Consider the following 21,678-nt stretch of genomic DNA (forward strand, 5'->3'; position numbering starts at 1 on the left):
CCCTTATGGTCCTGTTGGTCTACGAGTCCTTATTCAGTATATTCGGACCACCCCACCATATATATATATACACACACGCACGCGCATGTACACACACACACATGGTGGGCTCCCCTATCCGCCACCCAGGGGACACGCTCTCTAAGGGTTACAGGGTCCCCTGAGGTCCCCTAGGGGTTACAAGGTCCTCTGATATACAATCCAGAGTTTTTCAAGCCAAATGTGAATGAGTTTCTTAATATGCATCCATGGTACTAGTGTACTACAGGTTGATCAACCTCTTGTGGGTGGGTTCTCCATTAAAAAATCATTAATAGACGACCATAACAATGGCAGTCTGGTAAAAAAACTTTTATGCCCAATCTGATCAAATGTCCTGGAAGTGTCAAACTGACCATGTAAGGTATGGAAAATTTGGATTCTTCAACTCTAAATCCATGCATCTCCTTAGCCAACATTAACCACCTGTGGGCTGGATCTGATGTAGGCCAGAATTCATAATGGCAGACTCCTGGTGGTGTATTTATTGATTTTTGTATTGAATCCCAGGTGTCCTAAGCTTTACTATACAGAGAAGTGGAGCTGAGGATTTGTTTCAGTCAGTTAATTTTCATTGTAGAATGCCTTGCCATGATTGTTGAACTGACTATTAGATGAAGGATGAAAATTAGAGGTGGTATAAGGAATAACAGAACTCATGGTTAGTAAGAATGTCTTTAATGTATTATACTCTCTTTATTTCTGAAAACAAGACTGAATAAGAATAATAAGAATAATAAAAATATATCAAGCTGAAAATAATTGTGGAAGACCATGTTCTATGAATAAAAAAACACCCAAAAGTCTGTGATATGAATATCTATGAAAGACAATGTTCATAGTATAGTTGGTAAGAAAAAATTAAATGCTTACTTAGTTGAGAATAATGTATTACTGCTTGTTTTTCCATTGGTGTTAAACATTCTGAAAATAATTACCAATAAAGTCAGTGACACAAGAGCTTAGCTTAAAGATCGAGTTTTGCCCTGGATTTTTCTCAGTGGATATGCTGTGAATGTTATATGTGCATCAAAAATATAAAAAATTTGTGTACTGTTAAGGTGAATGAAAGAAATTAAAGTGTATTAATTGTGTGTGTGTGTGCATGTGTGAAAGGGTAATGACAGGGTAGTGTTTCAAAAAAGGAAACATGTAGCCAAGAGTAGTTAGAAAAATGCATAAAAGTGCTGGTAATGATAGCAAAGGGAACAAAGTTAAAGAAATTGAACAAGAGCTAATGAAAATGAGGGGTGAAATGAAGTATCTGGAGAATGACAGTCTAAAGAGACTGGCTGATATGATAAGGAGGAGAAAGTTAGTAGAATTTAGCAACTATCAAAGGATAATCACATGGCATTATATGGGTATTCAATCATTAGAGGTGTGATGAATAACAAGGTACACAAAACATGTTTTCCAGGTGGAGCATTAAAAAAATAACTGATACTTTGCATGGAAGGAAGAAACAGGCATCAGAAGTAGTGATAGTTACAGGCACGTTACAGGCACAAATGACTTGGATGGTGAAAAAAGAAATGTGGATCTAAGGAAGTTGTTATGAGAGGTAAAGGGATAATAGTGTTGGTGGGAAGATGGTTAGGATGCTGTCCAAATATGATAATAGTGAGTTGAGAAAGGGTGTTCAAAGTTTGTGAATCTATGGAATGAATTTGAAAGGAAGTTGGAATGGTTTCAGATTGTGAGATCACATTTGAATGAGTTTCTCTTCCCTACTCTCTTCTTGCATGCAGTGCAGTGAAGGAGAGATCTTGCTAGGATATGCTAATCATTACAGGAACTAGGAAACTTCTCTCCCATTCTAGGGGTATAAAGTACACAGGTCAGCCACTAAAACAGTACATAAGTCTGAACCCCATGGTAATGCACTATTTTATATATATATATATATATATATATATATATATTGATCCCATACACAAGAGGTAGAAAACCTATAAACATATTAGTGCCATATGTGGGATGTAGGTGAGGACTGAGAAAGAAAGTTGCAGTTGTCTGGGAATACTTCATGAGGAAGATTATTCCAAACGAGAGAGAGGCAGATAGAATGAAAGAAAAATAAGAAAAACAGGTTTAGTGTGTTTGCAATTGTAGTGAAAACGGATGTTGGAACAACTGCTGTTCTTGATTTAACAGGCCCAACAACAGAAAATGGAAAAATGATGGTTGCCAGTTCAGTGGAGCAGTGACTATGGAAGTACCTGTGGAACAGACACTGTATCTGTGAGACAGAAGATGAAGATCCATATGGGAAGTATCATTACCTGAAATGCTTTCTTCTGGACAGCACTGAGAATTTTTAGAGAGATTTTTGGTGCACCACCCCAAACACAAACATTATTTTAAGGATGGAACAGTTAGTATCTAGGAGAAGAAAATGCCTAGTTTTTTACATGCTGAGGAAGCTACTGATGTGATGTGCTTATACCAGGAGAGGCTGCAGATAAATGTCAGTCCAATCAAAGAAATCTAATCCTGCCTGGTAATCTATGTATTAATGAGGGTGAGGAAGGTGAGCTGAGATCTCTTTGTGAGAGAGAAAACAACTGCATACTGGTGGCATTAAAGGAAACCAGATTGTCCTTGTCCCACTGAAGGATGGTATGGAGATCAATGTTTTTAAAGCACTGGTTGAAGATGATCTTAAAGCATTGCATGGTTTGGCAAATGAATAGGATGAATGAGAAGTACAATCATCCAGAAAGCTTGAACAGAATTAGTAATAGAGAGTAGGCCAATTTATGTATAGGAGAAAGAGGATAGGCAATGGAACAGAGCCATGAGACACTTTTGCATTGGTGAAGCTCAAAGAGAGGGAGATTGAATAATCCAGCTATTATTTATTCTGTAATCTCATGGATGGAGGCAATCCAAGTACACTGGCATGCAAGGAGAACTGTTGTTATCACACAACTATAATAAAAATGCTATATTATATACAAGTTATTGTTGAAATACTATATACAAGTATTTCAACTCTTACTGCATGCACCTGTTCTTTAATTAGTTCCTTCCCAATATTCATCATGCATGACATCACAAATAATTTCAGTAACACTAGATGAAAATCATCCCACGAGTTGTGAATGAGTGGAATGGGTTGACAGTCAGTTGTGAATGCTTTGTCTGTTAATGGGTTCAATGAGAGATAAGATAGATTGTGTGGATAGTTTGGGTCTCCTGTGATGAGTCTTCGGACTGCATGGAGATGTCCGTACAATAATAATAATATAAAAAATAAAAAAATAAAGGCTAAACCACTGCCATCTCATACATAAAAGATCTACAAATGAACATCATAACAAACTACTGAAAAATCTTGATCAAATCCCCTGTGGGCATAATGCTGTTCTGAAAGAAATCCACTGCAGTAAACTATTTCAATGATCTCACATGAAGTTGCTACAGTGAGAGCAAACTGCATCTGCAACAAAAACTCAAATGGCAGATGCAGCAATCAATGTCTATTTTAACTTTTCAAACTACATTCTGCAAAGATTTCAAACCTGAGAATACCAACAAGAATCCCCTTTATTTTAATTTTTTGCGGCTCAAAATTTCCTTGCACTACCCAGTTACATTTACTCTAACAACCACTCTAATTATTTAACAGTAAGGCTTAATTTTTCTATAGTATATAGAAAATAGTACATATACAGATTCTGGTTAACTGGCCCACCAGTTGATCGGGGAAGCCATTTTATTAGGACAAGTCTGGAAGAACAAAAACAAATTGAGAATATAACATGAACTTGCTTGTTTATTTGGGACACAATGCCATTTAACTGGATGCCAGTAACCTCTACCACAAGGAGTGATCGAAAAATTACATAATCTTGCTTCAAAATTTCAGCACTGATGACATATGAAATGCTGGTAAAACAGAGTGGTTTTATCTTGCCATGTTGGATGGTTCCCAGTATTATAAACATGCTTCTGTTTTGGATCAATGAAAGCAACAGATTGTGTAACAGTGTTATGCTGTTCAAATATGTCAAGAACTGATAAACAAAAGCTGTTAGTTATTGGAAAAAGCATCAGGCCTCGATGCTTTGAAGGATTAGACTGGAGAGTTTACAAGTTCAATACCAAGCTAGCAAAAAAAAGATACATATATGACATCTTAATTTATTAAGAATTCACTTAAGAGTTGGAACATGGAATTACAATAGAAATCAAGAAAAAATTGACAGGTTCTTGACAAAGAGATTAGAACAAAATTAATATCTTATATGCAATACAGTTTATGGCTGATAGCTGGCAAGCAAGTAAGTAACAAGACCATTCGAAACTGTTTTGCTCACTGTGGGAGCATTCAATCATGGTTATGCCAGATACAACTAATGAAAAAATGACATCCCATTAGACGTGAACCATACAAGAAACTGTGAAGTGTTTGTTTCCACTGAGGGCAGTCTTCAGTACTATAATAAAAATGAAGATTTTTGAGGAGAAGACTGCAGCAAAACATCAGAGGACATTAGAAGAACAAGAAAGTGATGAGGATGAGACTCTCAAGCTTTTTTTTGCCCCCTCCAACAGAAGAGGTACAAGAACCTATAGCACATCAATACTGTGAGTGTGAGGGCTTAAACAAGTCACTACCAGGATGCTAGAAAACTTATTACTGGATTATGACTATTTCATTAAGGGAGAAAATGCTATATCTGCACTAAACACCTGTGCTGTTTATTTAAAAAACTGACAGGCTATGCTCAATCATTTCCTACATAATTCACTGCTAAGAACTGTATGTGTGTTATAAAAGAAATTATTTTCATGGCAAATATTTTACTCTAATTAAAGATAATTGTTTATAAGTTGGTAATTTTGCTATGCAATAAATGAAAAATCTATCTAAACTTGTATGTTGTCTTATGTACATACACCTTTTTAAACTCTTGACATGCAACTTCATTTAATTCGGGCAGCCACTTAATTTGGCTGTCCCAATTAAATGGTCCCAGAGAAGGTTCGACTAAGGTAGAAGTGGAGGAATTTTTTGAGGTTTAGAGAAAACAACTAACACAATGGAAAAAAAAAAATTCGTCCTTGTTGGGAATCTAAATAGAAGAGTAGGAAATGATTGTAAGACATACAAAAATATTTTGGGAAAATTTGGAGAAAAGAGCAAAGCTAATGATAATGGCAAATACGTGTTGGATTTCTGCTCAGGATAATGGACTGGCTATTAAATGAAAAATCTATCTAAACTTGTATGTTGTCTTATGTACATACACCTTTTTAAACTCTTGGACATGCAACTTCATTTAATTCGGGCAGCCACTTAATTTGGCTGTCCCAATTAAATGGTCCCAGAGAAGGTTCGACTAAGGTAGAAGTGGAGGAATTTTTTGAGGTTTAGAGAAAACAACTAACACAATGGAAAAAAAAATTCGTCCTTGTTCGGAATCTAAATAGAAGAGTAGGAAATGATTGTAAGACATAGAAAAATATTTTGGGAAAATTTGGAGAAAAGAGCAAAGCTAATGATAATGGCAAATACTTGTTGGATTTCTGCTCAGGATAATGGACTGGCTATTACTAACACCATGTTCCAACATAAAAATGTGCAAATTCACATGGAGAGAAGAGGCAAGGAATAAGAAAAGTCATCGACTACGTTATTGTTGGTAGTGATGTTTTCTCACTGGTGCAGGACACTAGAGTGTGCAGAGGATTTAAAATTGGAAGTGATCACCATTTAGTCTTGAGCAAGATAAAATGAATTTCATATTGAAAAGAACATGTAAGAAAGTTTTAAAGCAAATAAAGGTTGCGCATCTCTCAGATGTGAACTGTAGACTAAAATACACAAAGATTATTGAAGAAAAAATGAAGAAGTTTGAGAACAGCAACAAAACCTTGGAGATTCAGTGGCAAGCCTTGAAGAAAACACTGATTGATTCAGCTGAGAGGCATGTGGTGAGGTTGTCTGCAAGGATAGAAAAATAAGAACTCCATGGTGGACACAGGAAGTTAAAGAGGCAGTGAAGGAAAAGAAGTAAGCATATCAAAAGTTCCTGCCAAATAAGTCAGCTTGTGCAGGAGTAGATGATATTCAACCAGAAATGCTCAAGTATGGAGGTATAAGAGTCTTACAGTGGCTGCACTGCACGGATGAGAGTTGCTAATTTCACATACTGCACACCATATTTAAACCTTATGTGAAATTAGCAACTCTCATCTGTTCACTTAAGGACAAATGCACTCCTTTATCACATCCAGTAGTCTATGAAGTGCCCTGTTCTTGCCATCAAGCCTACTACAGACAGACAGGAAGAACTGTGGACATCTGCCTCAGTGAACACAAAAAATATATCCGACACTTTCGCTATGACAAGTCGGGTCTGGCAGACCGTGCTTTGTACCCCAGCACACAGGATCAATTGGAAAAAAACAAAAGTAATGCACAGAAGCTTCTACAAGTCAGAGAGGTTGTTCCTGGAATCAACAGAAGCCTTAAATCATACTCTAAACCTTAACAAGTATGGCTGTATAAATCTACCAAAGATTTGGGAGATAGTCATCCTAAGACCAAATTAATATTTATTACTTTTATTTTATTTTTTTATTTATTTATTCTTATTTTTTTTAAGAATTTATTTATTCTTAGAAAGTATAACAAACTTTCTAAGACTATTATTTGGACTACTATTCCAAAACTTTGAACTTTTTTTTTTTTTGGACCTAGATGGCGCCCTATTAGGACTTTAGTCTTGTGTTGCACGCTGCAATTACTTATACTAGCCTCACTGTTACACCGGATTGTGGTTATCTTACATTTGTAACAAACTTTGTGTTGTGTGTTCTGAAGATGCTGAATATAATACCTGCGAAATATTAGCTTTTAAGTTAATAAATAGTTATTTTCTTATCCATCTGTGTTCATATCAATAACGTTAAATCTATTACAAAAAGTAATTAATTAAATAATAATATCAAGGTACATACACATATATATAAAATAATTTAAAAGAGAAGATATTATTACACCACGAATGTTAGTAAAGTGGATGCAGATGTCTATGAATTTTTAGTTAGAATTTTGTGGGTTTTTTTTGGGTAAAACAAGCTATGTAATATATAACCAACAGAACTTTTGTTTGGCAGAATAGTAATGCATAGTTTTCAACTATCAGTCCAGGTACTCAATTCATAATAATATCCAAAATTCACTTACTGTTAAGAACTGAGTATTTAACTAATTGCCTATATCCAATTCTGGAATACTTGTGAGAAACACAAGTAGTGCCTAGTTCAGTGATGGCGAACCTTTTTACCCAGGTGTGTCAAACATCTTTTTTTTTTAAATATTGACGTTTTCGATGTGCCACTTGCATACATGCATTATAAATTTAACTACTTAATCATAGATGGTGACTTATACATATCATATTAGGCTATTTATTTAATAGCACATTGATATACAATCTATGAATTCATATTATACAATTAATTTAATAAACTGAAATTAGTTTTTTCATCAGAATACCAATATTTTTCAACATCCAAGGTGTGTCACCTGAAACCCTCAAGTGTGTCATAGGTTCGCCATCACTGGCCTAGTTGAATAATATTTAGCAATTCACATCAATAAATAAAAATTATTTTAGTAATAGATCTAAATTACTAAATTGAAAATCTTACTAGTTATTTCAATAGCTGATTTCCTTCTTTTGTTTTGTCTGGTTATCCTTCCTTCTTCATTAGAAGATATGGTATCCTATGATGAAAAGAAACAAAATGACCTCACTGGTATTATTATTATTATTACCACGTGAGCAACTCCATGGAGTCCAGAGACTCATCGAGGGATGCCCTAAATTATGCCAAGCACCAACCAACATTTATACAATATGTCCATGCTTTGTTGAGCTCATTCACTGACATGGACCCTACAACAGACTGGGAACATATTCCACTCCTTATTCTCAAAATATAGTAAATTTTATTAAAATGCCACATTTTTCAATCATTAAAGATAATGGATACTGATTCAGGGAACTTAACACTTTTAAACAAATTGAAGTTTATCTTTCCCTTGGGTAACTGCTCTCTGAACTTTTCCCCTCTCCTCAAAATTACCCAACCTAATAAGCACTAGCATGGCATTGAACTATGCTAATTTGAGTACACTTCAAATTTTATACTGTTTAGTCTACTGAGATAACAGAAGTAGAATATTTCACTCAACCTAATGCAATCTTATCACTTTTTATAAGTCTCCTCATTGGGATCTGACAGACAAAACTTATGCTGAATTAATTACTTTTTTTTTTTTTAAATATCAACCGCATATACAACAGGCTTGCTAAAACTGGAGGATATCACTGCCATTTGTGTGCACTGTAGATAAAAGAAGATAGATGGGTGGACAAGTTGCATTCGACAAGAAAACAGCCTGGGGAGAGGCAGAAATGAACATTATGAGAAAAAGTGATATCACAAGTTGATGTGAGAAGGAAGAGGTGATCATCTATTAAACGAAATATTCTTCTGCACATAGCATTAAGCATTTCAAGTTTGCATCAAAATTGTGAGAGAAGAATTCTAAAGTTGAGTAAATTGTAAGATTTAAGCACAATTGGAGAATCAGATCAGGACCAGAAAATATGTTGGTATCCCATCTATTAAAGGATTCTTCTGATATCTTTCTGGCATATTATCAGAAGATGCATACTGCAAGTTGTTGCAAGTAAAATGAGAAATTGTCTTGGTTGTTTATAGATAGAAGAGAAGAATAATGTCAGGAAGTCAGTCATTTTGAGTAATGCTATGCTTTTACTATCTGGATCTGAGAGAGAGAGAGAGGGAGGGAAGCATGAAAAGACAGAAGTTGCACTTCTGTCCTTCCATACTTCTGTTTCCACAAGGAGATTTGACTGCAGTTGAGTAAATTATCTGAATTTGGTTATTTCAATATCAGATTTAGATTTACTGATTTTTTTTTAAAGATGAGATGCGATGGAGTGTTTATAAATGAATAAAAGTAGTTTATATATCTTAACTTATGGTTCATGCTGCTTCTTTTGTAATCTTTGATATAAAAACATAAGCAAAGTTTTTAGCTTTTATGTTATGGAGCACCCCCAGAAATTGATTTCATTTTTCATTATATATTTTTAGATTTTTATGTTTTTCTTTCAAGTCCTTTGTATTCCTTTCTGATCCTTTACAGTTTCTACATTCTAGTTTTTAATCTTTTAATATTTTTCATTTTTAAATTTCATAAGTTTTAGTATTAGTGTGTTTACTAATAATATCACATCATTCATTATCAGATTAGGTATCCTATTACTTTTAAGCTTTTAACTCCTTTATTCATATATGTTTTAAAATTTAAAATAGTTGAATTTGCACCTATCGCTAACATATTCATTCATCACCATATGCAATCTCCACTTCAAATGTCAAAGATCGTTATTGCCAAAAGTATGACACATGTAGGCAACATATATGATCATTTCATCAAATTTTTCTTCTTCTTCTTCTTCCTTTTCCCCTCTTTTACCTTGCAGTGTTGAGAATTTTCTATTCATTTAACCGCAATACGAGGATAAGGTGGTTGGCCCTATGCCTCCCAGTGTATCCTATATCTGTAGAAGCGTTGAGTTCTCAAGACTGGTTTGCTTGCTTGCGGCATGAAAAACCCCCAGATAAACTGGGGAGAAAAACCCTGCAGTCCATGCCCGAGACTGGCTAACTTGGCTATGTCTGAAAAAGATCCTAAGCTCCTTACGTCAGTGACAGGAATCGAACCAGGACACTCTTTCCCAGGTATGTGGTTGCGAAGCGCATAACCACTTGGCTAACTGTGCAGACTAAAAAAAAATTTTTTTTTAATGAAAAAATAGAATTGCAGTCAAAAGACATGTTGTGATCTTGGGTGCTCCATAAACATAAAAGCTTTCCTCATCTCTTTATAATAAAAGTAGGAAAAAAAAAAAATCCTTATCCCACCCATGTTATAAATGTGCTATTGGTTTATCACCACACACCTTTCATGTGTGGGAGTCACATAAAGTACCTTCAGAGCAGGGGTTCCAGTTTATGTTTGCTCCCATATTCTCAATGCAATATGATACCTCTTTAAGGATACACCAAACATACTTAGAGATTAAAAGCCTCCTCCATTTCAAGGATCTAGAAGTAAAAAAAGTGGAGCTGCAGGACAACTACCAGATGAAACACAGAAGCAAATCTATTAGTAACAAGAGTAAATTATACTTTTCAAGAAATTATATTCATTTACTTTGTACTCATAAGTGAAAAAACTATTTACAACTGTTGGTAACAAGTAAGGCTAATACTAATACCTTGATTTGGATGTTTTCGTCTGTCAATATGCTTCTGTCAGTACAAAATTCTAAAACAAAGATAAGTAAATCTTGGGATTAAAATCTGAAATTATAAGGTGACAAAAGAATTTTGTTTAGTCTTTAGCTATTCAAAGCATAAAATACTTCATAATTTCCAGCTAGTAATACTTGAAATTCTTCAATGCATGATGGGTAACACATTCATGACATGCAGGGACAAATTGACTTGTGCTATCACTAACCTTGGAGTGAACATGAGAATTTGTCTTGTACTTCTGTTTACATATCAAGTAGGCATGCCACAAATTATGTCGTTGGAAATCAAAACTGCATAGATGAGGGGTGGAAAGAATGTGTTTGTTCTAGGATATATTAGAAACCAATAATTAATCATGCATTACTTCATGTTCCAAAAATTCATGCCATTTTTTAAACGCCATGCATGACAGATAGCACAATGTATGGGGAGCTTAGTGTACCAGTTTCAACTCTCTGCCTGCATCATTCAATTGGAGGCACTCATTTGATTAGCATGTGGCATGCTATGGCTGTAATGTTAAAAATTGAGTACCACACTGTGATGAAGTTTTTCACTAAAGAAGGGCTTTCTCTAAGTGCTATCAAAGCGATTGGATGGTGTTTATGGTGAAGCTTTTCTTTCATATTCCACTGTATTTGCAGAATACTTCATATCCTGCAATAGGCTAAAAACGTTTGGCCTGGGGAGCACTGAAGATGATCCTCGTGATGGTTGACCTATGTAAGTGATGACTGAGGAAAATGTCTCTCTTGATGAGGAACTGCTCAATGACAGATGGCTGAAGCTCAAAGAAATCTCAGCAAAGTTGGGGCTTTCTATTACAACTGTCTTTCACATCATTCACGAGAAACTTCACATGAAGAAGGTCAGTGCAACATGGGTGCCCTGACTTCTCTCTTCAATTCAGGAACATCATGTGACCTGTTCCTGCGAGTTTTTAAAGCTTTGTCAAGGGAATCAGAGAGAAGTGCTATAATCCATTGTCACCAGGAATGAAACATGGTCCTCTTTCCAAAAAAAAATTCATGGGGTGGTGCAAACCAGGCAAAGCACTGCCAAGAAAAGCTACGATCACCCAGTCCACCATGAAGATCAATCATGGCAACAATCTTTTGGGATTGCTGCAGAATTCTCTTGATTGACTTCAAGGAAAGGAGACAAGGAATGCTGAGCCATGGTATTCGCCTACTTCATGACAATGCTCCAGTCCATATTGATGCAAAAGATGCAGTGAAGGACTGTGGCTTCCAGGAGATTGAACACCCATTGACCACTACCTCTTCTTGAAACTGAAGAAAGACCTTTGAGGAAGAAAATTTGCAGAAGACAATGGGGTGAAAGATGCAGTTTTAGGCCATTTTGAAGACAAAAGTACAGACTATTTTTAAAAAGGGCATAGAAATGTTTCAAAGATGTGAAAAGTAATGCAGTTGTTTTTTTCCCCATCACCTCTAAAAGTTAGTCAGGCTGGAAACTTACGGAACCACCCACGTAACATACATCTGTTATATTATCTGTATACTGAACCATACTGTTCTTTCTTTTTGCTCCTTCCACCCAATACTATTAGAGTATTTCAAAGGCTAAGGGTGAATCTTACCTATTTTCATATTTTTTTTTGTTGTTATTTTCCTTTCATCTCTTGCAGTAGGAGTCTACCTTACCTAATAGGCTGAAGATGCAACAGGCCCAACAAGCCAGCAGTGGATTTACTGAAGTTAAAAAGAAACAAAGGAATCAATTTAAATGGTAAATGACCTGGACTAGAAAGGAAATAAGGAATAAAAATGCTCAAAATATTGATATAGGTAAAGAGAAGTTAACAAATGTTATGATGGAGATGAAATTAGATATTTTGGGTTTAAGCAAGACAAATTGGAAAAAACAAGGGAGGAAGAATTTAAGAGGAGACCTTGTTTTGCTTTGGAAAGAAGCAAACGACCACTCATAAAATGGTGCATTGGCAAAAAAGTAAATGACAGATTCAGAGTGTGAAGGAATTAGTAACAGAATAATGAGGCTTAAATCTGAATGTAATGGAAAACAAATGTCACTTATCCAGGTACGCGCACCACAACAAAGTTGAGATATGGAGGAAAATACATTATTTGAGAAACGAATGGAAGGTGCTATTCAGAATATCCTATACAAAATTTTCCTCGAAATTAGTCTATTACTTGACAGTACTCCAATACTGTCATATCTAACACTGTTTCTAAGGCACTTCTGACTGAATCAATCCACCCAGACCTTGGTCTTCCTCCTAGTTTCATGTCACCTAAGTGGTCATTTCACCTTAGCTCTTCTTACACATTCTTGAATGCTAACAATGTAAAGTTCCTTTCTAATATCTTTATTTATAATATTATTCTGTCATTGATGCCATTTGTTCACTCCCTTCATTCTTCTTAGAACCCTCATATCTGTGGTCTCTAGTCTTTGATCAAGTGCTTTATTTCTAACTCAACTCTCAGATCTTTAACATAAAACTAGTTTGAGTACTCTTGTATACTGCTAGTTTGGTGTTTTGGCTAACTTTTCTCTTATTCCATATAAATTTATTCAGCTGACTACCCACCACACCAGTTTTGCTTATCCTGTTGTCTATATCTAGATTTAACTTGCCATCTTCACTAAAAACTGTGCCTAAATATCTGAAATATTTTACTTTTTCTATAGGCTTGCCATTCATAATGTAGTTGATGTGTTCAATGTTTCTGCCTATTTGGTCTTTTTATTGCTGATTTTCATGCCAAATTTGTTACAGCTATTATTCAATTTAGTTAGCAATCATGGAGACTTACACTAAATGTGTTTAGGAGTACAACATCATCTGCATAAAGCAAAAAGCTATGTTTCAAATCTCCAATTTTAATTATGGGGCCTAATTCCAGTTTCTTTCATAACGTGACCCATATAGATGATGAATAAGAGTGGAGATAGCACACATCCTTGTCTTACCTCTGAGTTTACATCAAATCATCAACCTGTATTTCCTTCAATTCTAATGCTGACTTATGACTTAAATATAGACTATGTTCCTTTTACCCCATATAATTGTAATGTTTTGAAAAGCTTATCTCTGGGCAACTTGTCATATGCCTTTTCCAGATCTACAAAACATTAGTACAGATCCTTGTCAAATTCCCATGATTTCTCAACTGTTTGTTATAAAGTGAAAATCTGATCTTCATCATCATCATCATCATCAAATTCCTGACATGTACCCTCAAGGGGTGTGCAGGATATGACAGTACTACATGAAAAAATTACATCATTACTAACTTCCTATCTACAATTTTCCTCCAAATCAGTCTGTTACTTGTCAAGACTCCAACATTATCAGATCTTATATTTCTATCGTCTAAGGCACTTTGTACCGTATCAATCCACCTATATCTTGGTCTTCCTCTGGGTCGTTTTCCTGCCAATCTGGCAGAGAACACTTGTTTTGCTAATCTTTCCTCTCCCATTCTATTTAAGTGACCATACCATCTGAGATTAGCTCTGCTAACGCATTCCTGGATGCTGACAATGTCAAGTTCATTCCTAATATCCTCATTTTTAATATGATATTGCCATTGATGCCATCTGTTCACGCCTCTAATCTTTCTCAGGACTCTCATATCTGTGGTCTCTAATCTTTGGTCAAGTGTTTTACTTCTGACCCAGCTCTCAGATCCATAAGTTAAAATTGGTTTGAACACAGTCTTGTATACAGCTAATTTAGTGTTCCGACTAATTTCTTTCTTATTCCATATGAATTTATTCAATTGACTTCCCACGATACCAGCTTTGCTGATTCTGTTGTCTATTTCTATATTTAGTTTACCATCTTCAGTAAAAATTGTGCCTAAGTAGCTGAAATGTTTTACTTGTTCCACTGGTTCTCCATTCACAACACAGTTGACATTTTCAATGATTCTGCCTATTTTCATTGTCTTTGTCTTTTTATTGCTGACCTTCATACCATATCTATTACAACAGCTATTCAATTTAGTCAGAGAATCTTGCAGACTTGTAGCGGATTTATTTAGAAGTATAACATCATCCGCATAAAGCAAAGAGCTGACATTAACATCTCCAATTTTGATATCAGGTTTAATACCACATTCCTTCATAATGTGATCCATATAGATAATGAATAACAGAGGGGATAATGTACATCCTTGTCTCACACCAGATTTAACATTAAACCATCTTCCTGTACTTCCTTCAATTCTAACTGCTGACTCACAACTCAAATAAAGACTAAGTATTGCTTGATATAATGCCCCATTGACACCATATAACTGCAGCGTATTGAATAGCTTCTCTCTTGGCACCTTGTCATATGCCTTTTCCAAATCGACAAAACTTAAATACAGATCTTTGTTATATTCCCATGCTTTCTCGACTATTTGTCGTAAAGTGAAGATCTGATCATGGCAGCCTCTATTTGGCCTGAATCCAGCTTGTTCTTCACCAAGCTTTTCTTCCACAATTCTTCTCAACCGTTTCTCAAGTATACTTGCATAGATCTTGCCAGGAACACTCAGTAGGGAAATACCTCTGTAATTCTCACATTCAGTTTTATTTCCCTTTTTATATATGGGTACTATGAGAGCTCTACTCCAATCATCGGGAATGCGTCCCTCTGTCCAGGCTTTCTGAACTATGCAGTGCAGCCACTGTAAGACTCTTATACCACCATACTTCAGCATTTCTGGTCGAATATCATCTACTCCTGCTGCCTTTCCACATTTCAAGCCTTTGATGGCTTTTTCTACTTCAAGTATGGATATGTATTCCTGACTGCATGCCTGGTCAGTGTTTTTTATCACTGTGCTGTCATCACTGCTTGTTTCATTTAGCAGTTTTTCAAAGTAATTACTCCATACTTCAAGGATATCTTTTTCTCCTGTTTTCATTTCACCTTTATCATCTCTAATTCCTTTTACAACACTCTTTCCTCCATTCCTAAGCTTCTTCAACAACCTCCAGAATATTTTGCCACCTTCTTGATATTTATTTTCTATATTCTTGCCAAAGTCCTCCCATGACTTTTGTTTAGCTAGTTTTACACACTGTTTAGCTTTCTTACATTTGTCTCTGTATTCTTTAAGAGTAAAAGCTGACTTATTTGCCAGGAACTTTTGATATGCTTTCTTCTTTTCCTTCACTGCCTCTTTAACTTCCTGTGTCCACCAGGGAGTTCTGATTTTTTTATCCTTGCACACAACCTCACCACATGCCTCTCTGGCAGAATCAATCAATGTTTCCTTCAGAGTTTGCCACTGATTCTCCAAGGTTTGATTCCTGTTCTCAAACTCTTTCATTTTCTTTTCAATAATATTTCTGTATTTTAGTCTACAGTTCACATCTGAGAGCTGCTCAACTTTTATTCGCTTTAAAACTTTCTTACATGTTATTCTTTTCAATATGAAATTCAATTTTATCCTGCTCAAGACTAAATAGTGATCACTTCCAATTTCAAATCCTCTGTACACTCTGGTGTCCTGCACCAGGGAGAAAACATCACTATCAACAATAACATAGTCAATGAGACTTTTCTTATTCCTAGCCTCTTCTCTCCATGTGAATTTGTGCACATTTTTATGTTGGAACATGGTGTTAGTAATAACCATTCCATGTCCTGAGCAGAAATCCAACAGATATTTGCCATTATTCTTAGCTTTGCTCTTTTCTCCAAATTTTCCCAAAATATTTTTGTATGTCTCACAATCATTTCCAACTCTACTATTTAGATCCCCAACAAGGACCAACTTTTCCTTTTTCATTGTGTCAGTTGCTTTTTCTAAAGCCTCAAAAAATTCCTCCACTTCTACCTTAGTAGAACCTTCTGTGGGACCATAGGCACAAATAAGTCTCATTGTCCAGTTCTCCATTCTCATATTCGCCCACATTACTCTACTTGAGACTGACTGCCATTCAAGAAGATTAGCCTCGTATTTTGTGTTGAATACTATGGCTACTCCTTCTTTTCCTTGATTGTCATTGCCTGAATATAACATTTTGTATTTATTGCTCAGAAAGATCTCACCAGTTTTGGTCGTTTTTGTTTCAGTCACCCCTATTATGTCGATCTGGTACTTATCTAATTCCTCAGCTAGCTCCATTTCTTTGCCATTCAGGCTTCTTACGTTTGATAGTACCGATCTTTAACTCTGGTGATGTTGAGTTGGGGTTTGTTTTCAGATTTGTTCCAGTAGCTGACTTTTCGCTGTTCGCCCTGGTTCCCTGGCGAAAACAACGGGGGCCTTGTTTAACCGGGCGACGCCCCAGCCGGCATGAAATTTTGTCATGTTGTACCATCATTTTTTATTTTGGTTTAACCAATAAGAATACAATTTGGTCGGCTAAATCCCAAATTGCCAGCCCATCCTCGTTCGTTCAGTATCAAAGTAAATACCCAACAGGGTGCACCAAGAGAAGGTGAGGATTGGACATTAGGTCAGAAGCCCTGGTTGGTTCTCCGCATTCCTTTAAAGGCTATGTGGAGGTCTCCTCTCAGTTATACAGCTTTGACCCTTGACAGCTTCTATTTGGCCTGAATCCAGCTTATTCTTCTCCAAGTTTCTTTTCCAGAGTTTTTCTTAGCCTATCTTTCAAGTATGCTTGCATAAATCTTACCAGGAATCCTTAGTAGAGAAATTTCTCTGTAATTCTCACATTCAGCTTTATTGTCTTTTTTTTTTTTTTAATTTTTTTTTTTTTTTTTCATAGATGGGTACTATGAGAGCTCTACTCCAATCATCTGAAATTAGACCTTCTCACCAGGTCCTCTGAATTAAGCAGTGTAGCTACTGCAAAACTTTTATATCTATATTTTGGAGCATTTCAAGTCGAATATCATCTACTCCGACTACCTTTCCACATTTCAAGTTTTTGATTGCTTTTTCTACCTCAAGTACTGATATATGCAATTGTTTGCATTTCTCTTCAAAATGTTTTACTACTGTTCTGTCACTGCATGTTTCGTTTAACAGCCTTTCAAAGTAATTACTCCAGACATCTAAGATATCCTTATTTTCAGTTTTCATGTCATCTCTATCAAGGAAGAACTGAAAAGTTATGATAAACACCGAAAATGAAAATGATATTAAAACAACTGATATAACCACAAGAAAGAACATATCTTAAAATCCTTTAACCCCCATGTTTCATGAAATTGTAATAATTTGTTCTTTTTCTTTTAGGATACATAAGAAGACATGCCAGAGACCTCAATTCCCTCATGGTGATTATCGCAACTTTTTTAGCATGTCCTCGTCTTCCTTTTAAAGTACTCTTTCCTCCATTTCTAAGCTTTTTCTTTCAACAGCCCCCAGAACAACAACCTGTCACAACAATTTTTTTTAAAAATAATTATTATATATATACACTTCAGTCTATGTTAAGAATAACAGCCAGAACATATATGGAAAATATTTTGGTTAGTTTATTCCATTCATATGAATATTGAATATTTATATTTAATATAAACTATATGCAGTTTATATTAAATAATATAAACTGCATATAGAGGACCATCTCCAACTTAAATATAAGTTTGGAGACGGTCCTCTAAATGCAGTTTGTCTTACCATTAAAAAGTGTATTTTCTTACAGAACAGTAATACAAATGGGTACACCTACTCATGAACATTATTTTATTATTAATAAATCAACTGAAACAATTATGCATTTAAAGTTTTTATAGGAATTGTATGTATTACAACTATCCTTGAATATCTCTGACCACATGAAATTTTAAGAACAGTGACAAGTTTTATAAGTAACAGGATATTCAAAGGTTAAATGATGATGCAATTGAGAAATCATAATGCATGTCTTGTTTATCTCCCCCTCACTCCCTATTCCCAAAGAAAAAATGGCAAATAGACATTGGATTGTTAGTATAATTTTCTCCTGAAAAATGATTTTCACTTTTTTCTAGGATTAAAGAATGAAGGACTATTAAAAACAAATATTTATATAGACTTTAATTGAGAGATGAGTGGAAAGTGCACCCCATATAAGTAGTCATAGGCTATGAATTAAACTGTTTAGAAAAGATGTCAGATATAGGTTAGAAAGAATGATTTATTTGATGAACTATAAATTTACTGCAAGGTGCATTTTACATCACTAATATGGCCTTAGAACTCCAGAATCCATATAATTGAAATATGTAATTTAGCTAAAGAATCACAACAACAATAAGAGATTATATATATTCCAATGAAATATGTACAATTGCTGCACTTTTTATAAAACGTTTATTTCAAAAGTTCTGCATACTGCCGATCCATGGCCAGAAGATGTAATATTTTCACCTTCATGGCATCTGAAGCCAGATTCTGAAGAAATAAAGATATGTGCCTTTTTTTGTTTCTGGTGTTCTTGTTTCATGAAATAAGTCAGACATCTCACATTTTGTATAACAAGCAAATGTTGTGTGTTTTATGTGTTTCAATGAAATATCTTATCCCATGAGTAATTAAGGATATTAAGTGCTTCTTGCTACCTCATCATAATGCTCCTGACTTGGATCTGTTCCTTTAAGTTCAAAGACCACCCTGCAGGCATTGCTTAACTACCCTGACAAGGTTTCTGCTAAAGTAAAAAAAGTATGCTGACAGGGAATACAAAATTTATCCAAACACTGGGCAATGATAAGGCAGAATGGACATCATACTGAAGGCCAGTTCCTTATTTTGTTTTGCAGTCAAATGCTTAGTACAGCTCTCTCCATTCTACGCTCAGTTTTCCTCATTCTGTTCAGTATTTGGTCACTGGACATGTCTCTAATCCATAGGTGATAAATGGGATGATACACTTGTTGAAAACTTTGGCTCTATTTTCTGGTTTTATTTTACTGCACAGAATCTTTTCAAGTTTGCTAAAAGCCACCAGCCTAGCTAAATTCTTCTCTTTATTTTTTCGTCTTTTTGCAATTTTTCGTATAATTTCTGTAATTATAAATTTTTAATTTGTTCATTACACAACTATATAATTAATTAACAAATAATTTAAAATGACAAAGCTTTGACTTTTGTTTATGTTATTTCTCTTACTTGAACTCATCACAGATAATTCCACAAGTGGTTATGTAAATACTAATAATATTTTTTTTATTACCATCTTCATACATATATATATCTTTAAGTGAGATATGAATTTCATTGCCAATGATAATAACAAAATCTTCACAATATTTCTCTTACTTGAACTCATCATAGATAATTCCACAAGTGGTTATATGACTACTAATAATGATTTTTTTATCTCTCTCAGACAGACAGACGGACGGATGGATGGACAGACAGAATTTACAAATATCGACAGAGATGTTGGTGATTGTCTTTAAGTGGGAGATGAATTTCACTGCCAATAAAAACAACAACAGAATCTTCAAGAATAATTTCTGGAACTTAGCAACGTGAATCCCACTCATAAAATGTAAACCTATAACATATTAGTACAATGGGTAGGCTATGGATTTTTTCTATTTTTATTTATTATATTTTACATAATGGAAATCCTGTTCTAGACTAAACATGGAACCTTTTCAAGTCACTGTAAGCCTTCAACTGAGTAATGATTTCACACTGAACAATGAAGTGCATCTTCCACCTAAAGACAATTCCAAACATTCATGCCCATGTTGAGATTTGAACCTGTAACCAGTTGGTTTAAAAGGAGACACACTAAGTACTCAGCCAATCAGGTCAAGCAATACCAAAAGACACCTGCTCCTTCTTTCTTACACTCCTGGCATCAATATCTCTGAAATGGAATGTCCCCTTGGACTCAATGGCATCTCTGAATCTTTTAATTGGTGTCTCATTCAGATTTGAGACCAGAGAAATTGCATTCAGCATTTTATGATTTTTCTCTTTCACATACTTCCTCACCTACATCCCTCCCAATAACTTTAATTTTCCTGATTTTGCACATCCATTCTCTCACTGAACAAAATTTTCTCCAGATCTAACTTCAAATTCATTAGGCATATGCAAGTCCTTTTTATTTTTATAGCTATTTAGCCTATTTTTGTTTAGGAGTATCCCTTTTATAATGTCATTGGCTTTTTACACGAATTTTAGGGCATTTTACATAGACAGATATATGAAGAATACATAGGAGGAATAATTCAGACATACCACTATAGAATGTAGCCGGCTGTTTTCTTATTCAGCAGCATCCTGGCATATAGCCATATACATTCATCTGCTGATAAAGAAAGGAAGTATGACTGAAAAGAGGGGGGGGGTGAAATGTGGGAGAATTATTGATAAGGAAAGAGGTATGTTAACTTTTTGAAAAACAAGGTGGGCAAAGAATACTTTGGGAGAAGAGCGAAAAACAAATTTTTGGGGAAGGAGAAGGATATGATAGGATAAGATCAGGGGTGGGAGTAATGAGGTGCGAGCCGTTTCAACAGTACATCATCTTCAGATGCTCGTGAGGGGGGGACTGTGTCATGCTGTCTTGACGATTCTTTCTTTGGTGTATCTGTGTTGTTTCGTATTGGTCGGAGTCGTGACTTAATTTTTATGTTATGTTGATTCCAACTCTTGGAGATTATATAAGGACATTTATCGATTTTTTGTCACATTTTATGGCTAGGAATAAGAAAAGTCTCATTGACTATGTTATTGTTGATAGTGATATTTTCTCCATGGTGCAGGACACCAGAGTGTACAGAGGATTTGAAATTGGAAGTGATCACTATTTAGTCTTGAGCAGGATAAAATTAAATTTCATATTGAAAAGAATAACATGTAAGAAAGTTTTGAAGCGAATAAAAGTTGAGCAGCTCTCAGATGTGAAGTGTAGACTAAAATACACAAATATTATTAAAGAAAAAATGAAAGAGTTTGAGAACAGGAATCAAACCTTGGAGATTCAGTGGCAAGCCTTCAAGAAAGCCCTGATTGATTCAGCTAGAGAGGTATGTGGTGAAGTTGTCTGCAAGGACAGAAAAATTAGAACTCCATGGTGGACACAGGAAGTTAAAGAAGAAAGCATATCAAAAGTTCCTGGCAAATAAGTCAGCTTGTGCTCTTAGAGAATACAGAGACAAATGTAAGAAAGCTAAACACTGTAAAACTAGCTAAAAAAAAGTCATGGAGGACTTTGGCAAGAATATAGAAAATAAATATCAAGAAGGTTGCAAAATATTCTGGAGGTTGTTGAAGAAGCTTAAGAACGGAGGAAAGAGTGCTGTAAAAGGAGTTAGAGATGATAAAGTATCGTCTCTAACGAATT

The 21,678-nt window shown here is 35.1% G+C and overlaps 1 protein-coding gene across 1 annotated transcript in view; it reads right to left on the bottom strand.

Annotated features, from left to right (window-relative positions):
• LOC150100523 (uncharacterized) overlaps positions 1-21,678 on the bottom strand; it is a 194,435-nt gene that overhangs the window by 107,928 nt on the left and 64,829 nt on the right. The window contains exon 7 of the mRNA XM_090402683.1: positions 7,711-7,786. Within this exon, the coding sequence (XP_090258809.1) occupies positions 7,711-7,786 (76 nt within the window). The remainder of the gene's footprint in view (positions 1-7,710; positions 7,787-21,678) is intronic.

The sequence above is a fragment of the Typopeltis vanoorti genome, chromosome 13 (assembly GCF_054136105.1).
Source record: "Typopeltis vanoorti isolate ZY-2024b chromosome 13, IOZ_Tvanoo_1.0, whole genome shotgun sequence".
In the NCBI taxonomy this organism is placed as follows: domain Eukaryota; kingdom Metazoa; phylum Arthropoda; class Arachnida; order Uropygi; family Thelyphonidae; genus Typopeltis; species Typopeltis vanoorti.